This window comes from Oncorhynchus clarkii, chromosome 21 (genome assembly GCF_045791955.1).
Source record: "Oncorhynchus clarkii lewisi isolate Uvic-CL-2024 chromosome 21, UVic_Ocla_1.0, whole genome shotgun sequence".
Classification (NCBI taxonomy): Eukaryota; Metazoa; Chordata; class Actinopteri; order Salmoniformes; family Salmonidae; genus Oncorhynchus; species Oncorhynchus clarkii.
The window spans coordinates 8,387,888-8,401,768 of record NC_092167.1 but is presented as its reverse complement, the minus strand read 5'-3'; the positions used below and the strand labels follow the sequence as shown (position 1 = coordinate 8,401,768).

General features: G+C 43.6%; 1 protein-coding gene across 12 annotated transcripts in view; it reads left to right on the top strand.

The window, feature by feature from the left end:
• Positions 1 to 13,774, top strand: part of LOC139378453 (protein kinase C and casein kinase substrate in neurons protein 2-like) — a 36,274-nt gene extending 22,500 nt beyond the window's left edge. For 2 of the 12 annotated variants that reach the window (XR_011628297.1, XR_011628296.1), the window contains exons 6-13: positions 51 to 226; positions 675 to 795; positions 4,735 to 4,779; positions 6,218 to 6,342; positions 8,998 to 9,159; positions 10,579 to 10,769; positions 11,063 to 13,423; positions 13,508 to 13,688. Coding sequence is in view for 7 of the 12 variants with exons in the window: in XM_071120637.1 (XP_070976738.1) it covers positions 51 to 226; positions 675 to 795; positions 4,735 to 4,779; positions 6,218 to 6,342; positions 8,998 to 9,159; positions 10,579 to 10,769; positions 11,063 to 11,175 (933 nt within the window). In the remaining 5 variants the exon portion in view is untranslated. Of the gene's footprint in view, positions 1 to 50; positions 227 to 674; positions 796 to 4,734; positions 4,780 to 6,217; positions 6,343 to 8,997; positions 9,160 to 10,578; positions 10,770 to 11,062 lie in introns of all 12 variants that reach the window. The other 10 variants (XM_071120637.1, XM_071120638.1, XR_011628299.1 and 7 more) reach the window with 9 other exon arrangements.
• Positions 13,775 to 13,881: the final 107 nt, after the last annotated feature.

Here is a 13,881-nt window from a genome sequence, read left to right as displayed (position 1 = left end):
TGTCTACTTACGTGTGTGTGTGCTTCCCTGTATGATCCTCTGGGTCCCAGACTAAGGAGCGCTATGAGAAGTCTCTGGAGGAGCTGGACAAGGTGACTCCCCAGTACATGGAGAACATGGAGCAGGTGTTTGAACAATGGCAGCAGTTTGAGGACAAACGCATCACCTTCTTCAAAGAACTTCTGCTGGAAGTCAAGCATCACCTCGACCTCTCCACTAATCACAAGTAAGACACCTCCGCCTCTCCACCAATCACAAGTAGGCTATGATACCTCTCCACCAATCACAAGTAGGCTGTGACACCTCCATCAATCACAAGTAGGCTGTGACACCTCCATCAATCACAAGTAGGCTGTGACACCTCCACAAATAACGAGGAAGACCCCTCCACCTCTCCATATCAATTCCAAATGGACCCCTAGCCTCTGCATCCTAACCTTCATAGCTTTATTTGCCTTCTGATTGGCTGCTATTCAATCCTCTTATATCTACAGAAGTGGTTAGGGTGTAGGTGATAAGGGTCCATTTGGATTTGAGGCTCTACAACCCAGATCTACCTAGAGGGGGGGATTTGGGATTGGACATGGTTCACCATCCATCATTAGGGAAATGCTGATGTACCCTCTCGCTCCCTTTCTCTCGCTCTCCTGTCTTCCTCTTCTCTCCCTCTCTAGATTCCAGACAGTCTACCACACGTTGGAGGACACTATCTCTGCTGCTGACGCTGTGGAGGACCTCAAGTGGTTCCGCTCCAACCACGGTCCTGGCATGCCCATGAACTGGCCCCAGTTTGAGGTACGGGATGAGTGAGAAGGATGGGAGAGGAATGGGAGAGAGAGAGGGGGGTTTAGCTCCAATGAACTGGCTCCGGTTTGAGGTACGGGAGAGGGGAGATGATGGGAGAGGAATGGGAAAGAGAGAGTAGGGTTTAGCTCCAATGAACTGGCCCCGGTTTGAGGTACGGGGAGAGGGGAGATGATGGGAGAGGAATGGGAGAGAGAGAGAGGGGTTTAGCGCCAATGAGCTGGCCCCAGTTTGAGGTACGGGGAGAGGGGAGATGAGGGAGAAGAATGGGAGAGAGAGAGAGGGGTTTAGCTCCAATGAACTGGCCCCAGTTTGAGGTGCGGGGAGAGGGGAGATGAGGGAGAAGAATGGGAGAGAGAGAGAGGGGTTTAGCTCCAATGAACTGGCCCCAGTTTGAGGTACGGGGAGAGGGGAGATGAGGGAGAAGAATGGGAGAGAGAGAGAGGGGTTTAGCTCCAATGAACTGGCCCCAGTTTGAGGTACGGGGAGAGGGGAGATGATGGGAGAGGAATGGGAGAGAGAGAGAGGGGTTTAGCTCCAATGAACTGGCCCCAGTTTGAGGTACACGTATTGGGAGAGTATTGAGGAAATGGGAGAGAGAGAGTGGCTCAGTGTCAGTGAACGGTTCTGAGTTTGAGGTACATGGTGAGGCAGAGAAATTATTACATTGGTATTAATAACTCAACAAGATTTATGGCTCTGTGGAAAAATTCCATTGGAACAACTATTCCCACTCCGCCGTTTCTCCCTCTAGGTCGGGGGTGTCTAAGTCATTTTGCCTCGGGGGGCTGCATTCTGTCTTCGAGGTCCTAAGGGTCGTGCTGAATATGCTATTTCCATGTCGTCAGAATTTTCAAAAAATAGTCCCTAATTAGATCTGTTGCGGTGACCGTATTTACGCCACAACAGCAGTCACATTTCATGAAGGCAGTCAAATTCCATGTGATCGTTTAATCACCGTAATAAGGATCTCCAAGCTCTGATGCTGCTGATGGTTATTAGTAGCCTACCAAACTTGCTAGCTGCCTGGTAATCAGCACTCTATTGTCCCTCTAATCACTCTGACATCAATGCAAATGTAATAACAAATCGAATCAAACACTTAATGAGAGCTCATGTTGCGCAACATTTCAATAGGCGATGCATTGTGAGAAAACAGTGATGACCTCTACTAAAAAGAGGAGACTTACCTTTCTATAGGCTAGGCCTACTATATTTATTTTTTTAACTTTCCTAATATTAAGCACATTGGTTATATTTACAACAGGAGTATAGCTTACCTGGCTGGCAGGAAAATAAACCACGGGGAAAGTGTCCTCCATGCACTATTTAAGTGCATAGATGACATGTATTTGTTTCCGCTGCCCCTGTTTCGATACAGGTGAATGATAATGGCCCATTCTAAATCAAAACAAATTTCACACACACATTATTTAGTATATGTGAAGACTAGATTAAATCAAGAATAGTCTGATGGGTGACAATATTAGCTCGTGAATTATATATTATCACTTGTGAATGATGCCCAGCATAAGAAACAATGTGACTTTTTCGAATCATAGTCACACACCTCATGTAGCCGAACCCATAGGCCGATATGTTTTAATAAGGTTTGTATCACAACTAAAGTGGCCAAATAAAATCTTTAAAATTTAGCACATTAATCAGCTTTACAAAGAGTGTAGAGCCTAAATGGCATACATAAGCAGCGAGTGAGTTTCAAGTTTTGTAAAGATAATTTTCACCATAAAAATGCACCTTTATAATAAAGCATTACATGCATAATTGCATTTGCTGTCACTTTTGATAATGGTGTTTTCCCGCTAATGGAACATTTGCGTTTATTGCTTACTACCATGTGCACATTTTTTGCGCTTATAATGTGAAAAAATAGCTAATAGTTTATCAATATTTTAAGCTAAACGTTCTGATCTGTTGTGTCAATCACATTGTGTAATAAAATAAGTTATTTTTAATGCTAGTAGTTGTATTAATTTGGGATCTATCGCATCTGTCCCAGACTATGTTTGGAATATTTATTTCTCGCACAGAATAGAACAGGTCAAAATGTGTACTATGGGGGATAGTAGATTGACATAGGCTAGTGCTCTTGCTGTTCGTTAGGCCTACTCATCTTGTTGGCTGACGAAAAGTAAATGTGGACAGTTCCAATATCTTCAATATGCACTTCGGAATTGGATAAGGATGCACACTGTTGCGTCCCCCATGTGCCTTTCTTCACTTGTAGCCTCTGAGAAAGAACCGATGACGTGATGGAGCACTAAGCACTCCGGGAGAAGGGCACAACGCAAAAGGCATGGATTTTTTGGGGGGTGCATTACGGCCAGGGGATGCCACCAGGACATTCTATGCATTATCAAGTGCTTGTCAAATTGTGAATGAGTGGCTGATGTAGTGTGTACAGCCTGCGCTAAAAACAAAGCAGCACTCATGCCTTTCAAGCAACTTTTTTCAAATCCTCATTAGTCGCGTCATGCGACCTTACAATGTATTTAAAAATCAAAACGTATAGACCAACGTTTGTAGAACAACTAAAGTTACATGAATAATAACTCTAAATGAAGCATATAGGAATACCTGTTTCTTTGTTAATCACTCAACACAGAATAGCCACACGTGTGCACTCGCTCATCGCTTGGAGAAAATATGCTTCCTATGTTATTCAGCTTTGTTCAATTGTATTCTTCACACTATTAAATAATGCCATGGAATTCTAAGCAAATCTTGTCTGCTAAATGAACTAGTGTAGCCATCAGCCATTTGGCATAGCCAGATCAGGACCTACCATACGGATAACTCAGAGTATGCTATTCTGTTAAACATGTTCTTCATATCATGCTTCTTTAGACCTGTCTAAAATAAATAATGGTTTAATTGTCATGGTGTAGGGCTATATTACATGGGTTTATTAGACTTTTAAAAATGTATATGTTCTGAAGGTCTGCATCAGTGGCTTGTAGGCTGTGTGTGGAAGCCAGGAGATGCTAAACGTGTTTATGTTAATTAACAGTCAATTACCGTGAGACCGATTTAGTTATTTGCTTGACAATCACCGGCTGATGAAATGTCATGACCGCCGCATCTACCCGTTGTCATTTGATTGATTTTTTATGCTCCTTGAATGTCTAGTGATTATTAGGGAGCTGGAAGGTCAAGAAACTATAAATATACATCCATTATATTTTCTACACTGTTTCAATTTGGTTTTAGTCATTTTAAAGTGCATTGAGTTCGTCAAGGCATTCGTCGAGTTGTACTTAAAACTATAGTAAGGACATACTGTGACGTGTCGTACCACACAAAAGCCCATTGTGACAGTGTGCAATCTCCCCGGCATTTTTCTGTCATTTGATAGGACACACACACACACACACACACACACACAGACAGACACCAATCCTGTCTGTCAGGTTGTACCCAATACGGACTTGTCTTCAATGCGCAGATCGTAACCAAGCTCTATCCAAGAGGAACTTATGGCACTGTCACAACATAAGGGCATGGAGTTGGTGTCAAACCATGTTACAAAACAGAAGATAGAAAAGCAAGATATGGAAATAAGTGCCCCCTGGTATGGATTGAGGAACACTGATTTTGCACCTGCTCTTATACAGTTACTTTACGTAGGTTCATTCAGTAATTAAAAACAAGCATTTGAGTGAGGTAGAATCTCTTCAGAAATCGATGTTCGTAGTGCTAGAAGAAGAGCGTTTAAAAAGACCATAACACAAACTCCACATCAACATAACACTAAATGAAGAGCAACGTTTATCACAAGACACCTCTTCATGATCACAGACTAACTGATACTGTGCTTAGATGTTAAAGCATTGTTCTTTATATGGCTGTTCTTTACTTGGAAATAATGTTCCTGTCTTGTCCAACCCCCACCCCCCCTCCGTTTGACAGAATGTGGACTGGTCCCGCTCCTCTAGGTCCAGAAGGTCCATTGTAGTGAGTTCTGCTTGGGAAGGACTATTCTATCACCGTGGTTCCTGGGGGAGGGTTATTTACCTCCCTCTCCTTCCTCTGTTTGCATTTTCTCTTTGTGTGTGTGTGTGTTCGGTTTATGTGCCCATTCTGGCCCTCCTAATGCTTTACGAGGAGCACCTGAAAACACACAAGGAAGTGCACACACACACACACACACACACGTCTGTCTGATGAATGGCCTCGTCACCACGTCTGTCATGTATGTCCCGTGTGGGGATGTGCGTGACTACTCCTCCCCCTGCCTCATCCTATGGATGTTTGTCTTCCTGGATGTCTGTATTCCAGAAGACTCCTTCTCTCATTTTTCCCTCATTCAGAGTTCCTCTCTTTAACCTTTCACCCTGTGGTGACCTCTGACCTCGTGTCAGCCCCTGTGAACCCTGCAGGGGGTCTAGCCCTCAAACTGACCTTTGAACTTCGAGAACAACCCACTTGTTATATCTGTGGGAACAGGGAGTGACTTGGGAAAACATAGAGTTATACAGGAAATGTAATCTCTAGAGCTGTAGTAAGTCTAGGGCCCTCCTAAACACAGCCCCTATGTAACCTCTATAGAACCTGTAGTAAGTCTAGGGCCCTCCTAAACACAGCCCCTATGTAACCTCTATAGAACCTGTAGTAAGTCTAGGGCCTTCCTAAACACAGCCCCTATGTAACCTCTATAGAACCTGTAGTAAGTCTAGGGCCCTCCTAAACACAGCCCCTATGTAACTCCATAGAGCTGTAGTTAGTCTAGGGCCCTCCTGAACACAGCCCCTATGTAACTCCATAGAGCTGTAGCAAGTCTAGGGCCCTCCTGAACACAGCCCCTATGTAACCTCTAGAACTGTAGTAAGTCTAGGGCCCTCCTGAACACAGCCCCTGTCCTTCTGTGGCTAGAGACGCAGTATTGGACTATGTTAAAGTGTGTGTGTGTCTCTGTGGGCCTGAATTGGGACAATGTTCTCCTAACGTTGGGATGAGGTTCTGTTGGCGTTGGTTGGGATGATGTTTTGATTCAATCCTGCTCCTTAGCTTCTGGTGGAGGTTTGTGATGGCTCAGTGCTATGTCTGTCTTTATGGTGATGGATGTATTTACCTTAACTACACACACACACACACACACACACACACACACTGTTTCAGTACTCCACAGCCCTGGTCTTCAGTGTTTAGTCACAGCCTGAGAAACGTTTGCCTAATGTTACCTAGTGATTGTGCTAGTTAGTGCATTGGAACTTCCAATGAGTGTGCACTATTTCAATGCTTGTCCTTTCTGTAGTATTGTTGCAAGCAGTTTTAGTTACTAATGTTTGAACATTCATGCTGAATCCGTTTTGAGCTGAGCATGTGACTCATGTTCATCTGTGTCCAAGGGTGCGTGACTCTAATCGTGTGTGTGTGTGTGTGTGTGTGTCAGGACTGGTCCATAGATTTTAACCGTACACTGAGTCGGCGAGAGACTAAGAAGAAGCCCTCCGAGGGAGTCACCCTGACGGGCATCAGCCAAATGGAAGAGCAGCAGGCAGCCAAGAGCAGCAGCAGGTAACCACACACACACACACACACACACACACACACACACACACACACACACACACACACACACTGTCAGGAAGTGGGAAGACATTTATCAAGGTGCAGTAGATAAACGTGTCAGAAGGCCAGTGAAAGAATGTAGCTTCCAATACTCTCTTACCACTGCTGCACACATTCCACACACCGCTTCCACATCTAAACATCATAGTTACTGTTCCTCCACACACAAGGCTCTCTTCACACATTCCACACCACTTTCACATCTAAACATCATAGTTACTGTTCCTCCACACACAAGGCTCTCTTCACACATTTCACACCACTTTCACATGTAAACATCATAGTTACTGTTCATCCACACACAAGGCTCTCTTCACACATTCCACACCACTTCCACATCTAAACATCATAGTTACTGTTCCTCCACACACAAGGCTCTCTTCACACATTCCACACCACTTCCACATCTAAACATCATAGTTACTGTTCCTCCACACACAAGGCTCTCTTCACACATTCCACACCACTTCCACATGTAAACATCATAGCTACTGTTCCTCCACACACAAGGCTCTCTTCACACATTCCACACCACTTCCACATGTAAACATCATAGCTACTGTTCCCTCCACAACAAGGCTCTCTGCCGCTGTTCGGGAACGCTGGTAAAGCATTCCGGAGAAAAGCCTTTGGAATGACGTCTTCCACCAATGAGTTGTTGCCATGGTCACGATAAACATTCCTGTAACAAGCCCTGAGAAAACAGAAGTGCCCCACTGGCTGTAAAGGTTGCAGACTGGTTAATTTACGCCAAACATGACCCATGGTGTGTGTAGGGTGGGTACTGGGGGAGTGTGTGTGTAGGGTGGGTACTGGGGGAGTGTGTTAGTGGGCGCTGGAGGAGTGTGAGGGTAGTTAATGAGAGGAATGTGAGGCACGCAAGGCATTTGACCTTTTGGTATCCATCAGATGTGCATATTGCCAAACATGGGTCTGCATCGCCCTACCAGCATAAGAGACACGTATTGTATACACTACGGTATATCTGTGTCTACAGGGGTGAGGGTGAGTGTGTGTCGATCAAGATTAGTTGTACTTACAGTGGAAATTCATTTTCACAGCTCACGAAAGCACAAGCAATAGACTGAACAAACAATGGCCATATAAGGAAAAGGGGGTCAGAGTGAAATTCTGGTCTGTACCGAGGTACAACTTCACTCCTTCCTTATCGTGTTCACGCATTGAGAGTTGGTCCACATTTCTGCGCTATAGCAAAATCAGAGATAAATGTACTATCCCTTGTAGTGGTTCTATCTGGCTATCCCCCTTAAAGGGATAGTACATCTATCTGGCTATCCCCCTTAAAGGGATAGTACATCTATCTGGCTATCCCCCTTAAAGGGATAGTACATCTATCAAGCTATCCCCCTTAAATTGATAGTTTACTGCTATATGGGCATTTTATAATTTGCTCACTTTAAAAGTTGTTTATGGGCAACTAATACTATTGAGTATTACGCTCTTTATATATATCTCTCTGTCTCTCTCTGTCTCTATCTATCTACAAAGAACACTTGTGCCTATCACCAAAAAGCAGGCTGATATTGGTGTGAGACCTAATATAACATCATTAAGGATGTGTGAACGTCTTCTCAGTCTTTTTTTATCTGACTTCTGTCAACCACAGTTACATTGTTGCCACCGTTCAGTGTTTGTTTTGTGTTTCAACTCCTCTGAGAGAGATTTGGTTATCTCAGAGAGCGTGGTGCCGTGACTGTCAGTAAAGGTGTCCACAGTGCAGTGACGTTGTGATTGGAAAGATGGCTACTACGTGCCATGGTCCAACTGCACTGTAAACATACGATGTACATACAACACTACAGTAGGTTCCTGGTTGAAGTTGTCTCTAAGCACAGGTCTAGGATCAGCTGACCTTCCCCAAATCCTAACCTTAACCATTGGGGGGAAATACAAAGCTGACCGTAGATCAATGTCTAGGGTGACTTCATCATAATTCGTTCTCACAACAGAATAGTGTGGAATTCCAAATCTACCCCCAGCCTCTAACCCAAGGTACTTCTCTAGATAATATATATTTTTTTTAAAGATAGGTGTCACTAATATGGTAATGCTTTGACCTAGCCAATCAGAGGGGGAAATGGAGCTATTACCATATTGCTTAAACCAATCTGACCCTCTCAGATCTAACTGGAATGTCTAGGGAAATGGGCTATTATATGGATCAAATTGGAAGTGAAGAGTGTGACCGTTTTCTCAACCCCAGAGCGTATCCACTGGGGAAAACACTGATAAAATGCTAGTAAAAGCATCACACATGTTGTGTGAATGGAAAACTGACCATTTCTTATTTGTTAACTGAACATGTTTATTTTGTGACTGTGTCCTAGTGTCATGATAGATGTCTAAAAACCATACGTACCCAGCGTTGCCTCGTCAATGTCCTCAGACTGGTCATGTGTTTTTTCTCACACTGCTCAAATGGTCTATTTAACTTGTGTACAAGTTGTGTGTCGATTATGTCTTAAACCCTCATATCCAAAGGTTTTCTGGATGTCTGGATTCAGGGTGTGTATGTGTACAAGTATGTGTTTTGGGGTGTGTGTGTCAGAAATGCCTCTCTCCGTGTCTCCGTGTCGTCAGCCTGACTGTGCCCACTAGCACAGAGCCGGTGGGTTCAAACCCCTTCGAGGAAGACGACGACGAGGATCTCCAGGGGACCGTGAAGGAACAGCCCGCTGTCGTCGTCAACAACAACAACAGCAGCAGTCCGCTCAATGTCAAAAAAGTGGAGGAAGTGAAAACGTTGGTGAAAGAGAGACCCTCTCCCTCCTTTTCTTCCCTCTCTCCCTCTTCTTTTTTTTCTCCTCTCCCTCAGTCTTTGGGTGAATTTAGTATTTTAGTGTCACACACGTGTTTCTCAGGGTTGCACGTATTTGTTCCAGCCAAGCACGAGCACACAGGGCTTGTTGATTAGTTGAGTAGTGGAACCAGGTGAGCTAGTGCTGGGCTAAAGCAAAAAATGTACACCCCTGAGAAACACTTCAATAACACACTATTGAGGCACACCCTTTCTGTCCTCATCTTTATTTTTCCCTTCACTCTTTCCTGTTATTCTTCCTCTTTTCCATTACTTCTCTCTTGTATTCCTCACCTCATCTATCCTTGTCCCCTTCCTCTCCTCCCTTTGCCTTCTCTCCCTCTGTCACCCCTTTTTTTCTCTCTCTTTCTACCGCTCCCCTCCTCTCCCCTTTCTCCTTCCCTCTCCCTGGCTAGCGGCAGGCTGTGTTACGGTGCATGGGCTCTCAGTGAGCGATCACACCAAACCTACATTAGTCGTCACTCCTAACAGTGCCAAGTCCAGAGCATTCTTTCTGCGTGTATGTGTGTATTTTTCCTGTCTGTGTTTACTTTACAGTCAGATCTGTTGCAAGTTGGAACTTAAAAATACAATTTCTATAGAATTTAGACTTTTAAACAAAAGCCTTTCTACAACTTAGTGAGGAAACCTATATTGGGTCCTGTTTTACATTAGGGCAGATATTGACTCAAGGGAGGACAGAGAAACTAGCACTCATAAAGTCAACGGTGTGTGTCGGTCTCTCTGGCGTAAAGCAGGAACTATGAGATGCCATTGGTGTTTGAGTGTACCAACTGCAAGAGGCTGACTGTAACCTGGCTTCAGAGAGCGTGTGTGCGTGAGGATGTGTGTGTGTTTCATGGGTTTTCTGACTGGGGAAGAAGGGTGTTTGTTCATCTGGGTACTGTACATCTACCTCCCTCTAGTGGTGGATGTGGTGAACTCCAACCATGCTTTTGTACTGTACTCGTGTCATTGTGTTGCCTTGCCTTACCTCAGCACTCTGTCTGTGTCCATTCCAAGTGGTGTCAAAGCAAACTCACAAATCCATTCGCCAACAAAACCTCACAGCATTGGTTTCCTAAAAAGGCATGTTTTCCCCCCCATTGGCTGATATGAGAGAGGAAGGGAGAAACCTATAGTCTTTCAGTCTTTGTATCCGGGTAGATTCAGAGATGCATTTGCTGGGCCTTCTACATGTTGTGCTGTACTCTACATTGGTGTCGTTGTTTTTATGCCCTATTAACTCTTTTTGTTCCCGCTTCTCTCGTCTGGCATGCTGGATTGTCCAATCGGTGTGTGAGCAGGGCAAGTAACATTTTCAAATGTCCCTTATGTTGATTACTGCCTCTGTGTCTGTTCAGCGCCAGTAGTGTGGAGAAGTCGCAAGAGTGGTCGGATGAGGAGACTGGGGTGAACCCGTTTTCCATTGAGGATGCCAACGGCGATGGGAACCCGTTTGAGGTGGAGCCAGCGTCCTCGGGGGTGTCTGTGGCCGTGCGTGCCCTCTACGACTACGAAGGACAGGAGCAGGATGAACTCAGCTTCAAAGCAGGTGTGTGTGTGTGAATGAAGAGACCCCTGCCCTGTCCCCCTATTCTCTAGTCTGCTGTCCTGTATGACTACTGCTAAGTGAAAGGACTGGATGTCTCCACCAGTCTTATTTTACTTGCCATGTCCTGTCAGATCAGTTATCTACGACAATTAAAACACAGAGAAAAGTGAGTGAGGCTGAGTTGAGTCACAAATCCTTTTTGAAGCTGCTCAACAGAAAGACATGCTCATCTACCACCATCTTTCCACATAATCATCTGTCCATTCCTCCCTGTTTTCCTTTTTGTCCTGAAGGTGAGGAGTTCACCAAGATAGGAAACGAGGACGACCAGGGCTGGTGCAGAGGGCGCCTGAAAGACGGCGTGGTGGGCCTCTACCCCGCCAACTACGTAGAAGACATCCAGTAATGACCGAGCGAGGGACAAGGAGGAAAACGAGCGAGAGGATGGGGTGAAGAGGAAAAAGAAAGTGGAGGAGATGGGGCAGGAGGGTGGGCATGGTTGGCCTCGCATTCGCCCCTCTCACCCTCTCCCCCTACGTGGGAGTGAGTGAGTGAGTGAGTGAGTGAGTGAGTGAGTGAGTGAGTGAGTGAGTGAAAGGGGTGGCAGAAGGAAGGGGTTTGCCCATCGAAGAGGATGATGTTGTAGCTCTCTCTGTTGTATCTTCCTGGATCCCATGTGGTTAAGCACACATCTTCCTACAACTACAGCCTGCCCTCATTGTCAGCCTTTATGATGGGACACCCAGTACAGAGTCTAAAGCCAGCTGCAAAAGCAAATGTTACTTAAAGCCATTACTGTTACAGAAGAAAATATATAAAAAGCTATTTGAAACATGTTACCTTCCAATTGTAGCTTGAAGTTATGAAGACGTTGAAAGAATTAACCGTTTTAAAAGATGTGAACAGACATGGGAGAGGATATACATGTGTCCCATTCGCGAGGTCTAGCACATTTTAGATTTGATTTGAAACTGATTGGAGACCTAAAAGTAATCTCAGTTGAATCTTTTAATTCATTTTTGTCATAGACAATTGGTGATACATAGTTTTAGTTCTATAGATCTGTATTCTATTGTAACACCAATTTGTAGTCCAGGATCTGATTTGGTTGTCTTATGTTGAAATAAGGGGAATTCCTAATTGCATGTTATTTCTTGCTCTGTTTTTGGCGTCCTTCACCCCATCCTTTTGACAGTAATCAAGGTTTTATTATTTTTCCACATGAAAGCCATTTGTCTGAAATATCAGAACCTACAACCCCGTTTTCTTATTAGACTTTTCAAATGTTTTGAGAAAAGGGCTTGGAATTCATGGCAGTGCCGGTTCAGAACAATTGTCTGTCTTGTCTGATGCCTGCAGTTCAGATTTGTCTTGTTATGCCTTTTTTTGTATTTTAAATCTGATTTATGTTTTGCTCAGCGAATAGTTGATGAATGAGAGAAACCGAGATGATTAATTATATCCAGTTCTTCCACCGTCACCAACCAGCCTGGTCTCAGAGCATTTCATATTATTCTGTAAATGCTCTGATACCATGTTGCGCCAACCCACATTTTAACAATAAGTGACGCATTCAGAAGTTCTCCTGTAACCTTTACCCCTCAACTTTAATTGATTGTACATTCTTTAATTGTTTCATTGTATCGGCTCACCTATTGATTGTACACGTTTGCTGGTCATTCTAGTATCAGGGACATTCAACAGGGCACATAGGACTCTGGCCAAACGTAGCACACTATGTAGGGCATAGGGTGCCATTTGTGACAGCCTCTATTCACTCAATTGACTTCACATTCTGTTGGTTGATTTTTACATCATGTGGATGTTGTTTTGTCTTTCCACACTGAATGTTTGGCAATAAGGTGTGTCACTTGAAGCTAGGAGCTTTAGCTGTAGCTTGCACTGGATGTCCATTCAAAGCTTTGGGAGAATATACTTTTTTTGTGGCAGCAAAACAATGTTGCACGTTCAGCAATAAAAACCACAGCTTTTACTGTTTTTCACAAACTAGAGGGTCCGATTTAATAAAAGTATGTTTGCATGTAAATAGCGAGGAGCCTATGAACAAATTTAAGCAGTTATAGATTAGGGAGTTGTGATTTAAATTTCTATTTGGAAATCAAAGACTGTTAATTTATAAGATGCCTTAAGTGCTTTTGTTCTCTGTCAGATGAAATGCTGTGATTCGGAAACAAATCCATTTGTACAATAATTGAATGTTTTATGGCGAATGTCTCGTGAATTTGCTGTCTTGTTGCGTTTGTAAATATAATGTAGTATCTCCAGAGGGGCCAGAGCCTACTTATGATTAGTAATTGACAAATAACTGTAAGATTGTATTTCTCATTTTCTTTTAAAAGTTAATGATTGACAAACACACCCTTAACACCACCACATGTGCATTACCAGTATTGGCAAACTATATCTGTTATTTAGGACCTATCACAATTCCCATCTCGAGTATAGGTTTCTCCTATTGGGAGTTGACGTTGTGGCTCTTACATTGTTGTGAGTGCATTATTTAGCAAACACTGTTTACGCATGATGCTCCTGGAAATATCCCCTACATTTTATGCCTACAACCGCATATCGAGAGGAAGATTGATTTGATATTAGTTTTCTGTCAGTGTGAGAGGTTATGCTGTGCGTTTCAGGTCATGAGATGTATATCATTGATTTCAGGTCATGAGATGTATATCATTGGTTTCAGGTCATGAGATGTATATCATTGGTTTCAGGTCATGAGATGTATATCATTGGTTTCAGGTCATGAGATGTATATCATTGGTTTCAGGTCATGAGATGTATATCATTGGTTTCAGGTCATGCCATCAGCAGAACACTGCAGCAGCTTTACTTGCACAACTCAGTTTGCTAATGTTATCCCACAGCATACATTATAAATGAATTGAACGAAAAGAGAAGTTTTACTGTTGTCATTCCTTTTTTTTCAATTAAACATACAGTATCAAGGATAATAGAAATAAATTGAACTTTTCTATCCAGACCTCCCATGTTACAATAATGCCCACTTGTTCCTGCTGACCAATCAGAGCACAGGCAAAAAAAAAATATCGTTCTGACGTGTGCCTTTACCCATGACGAGCACGGA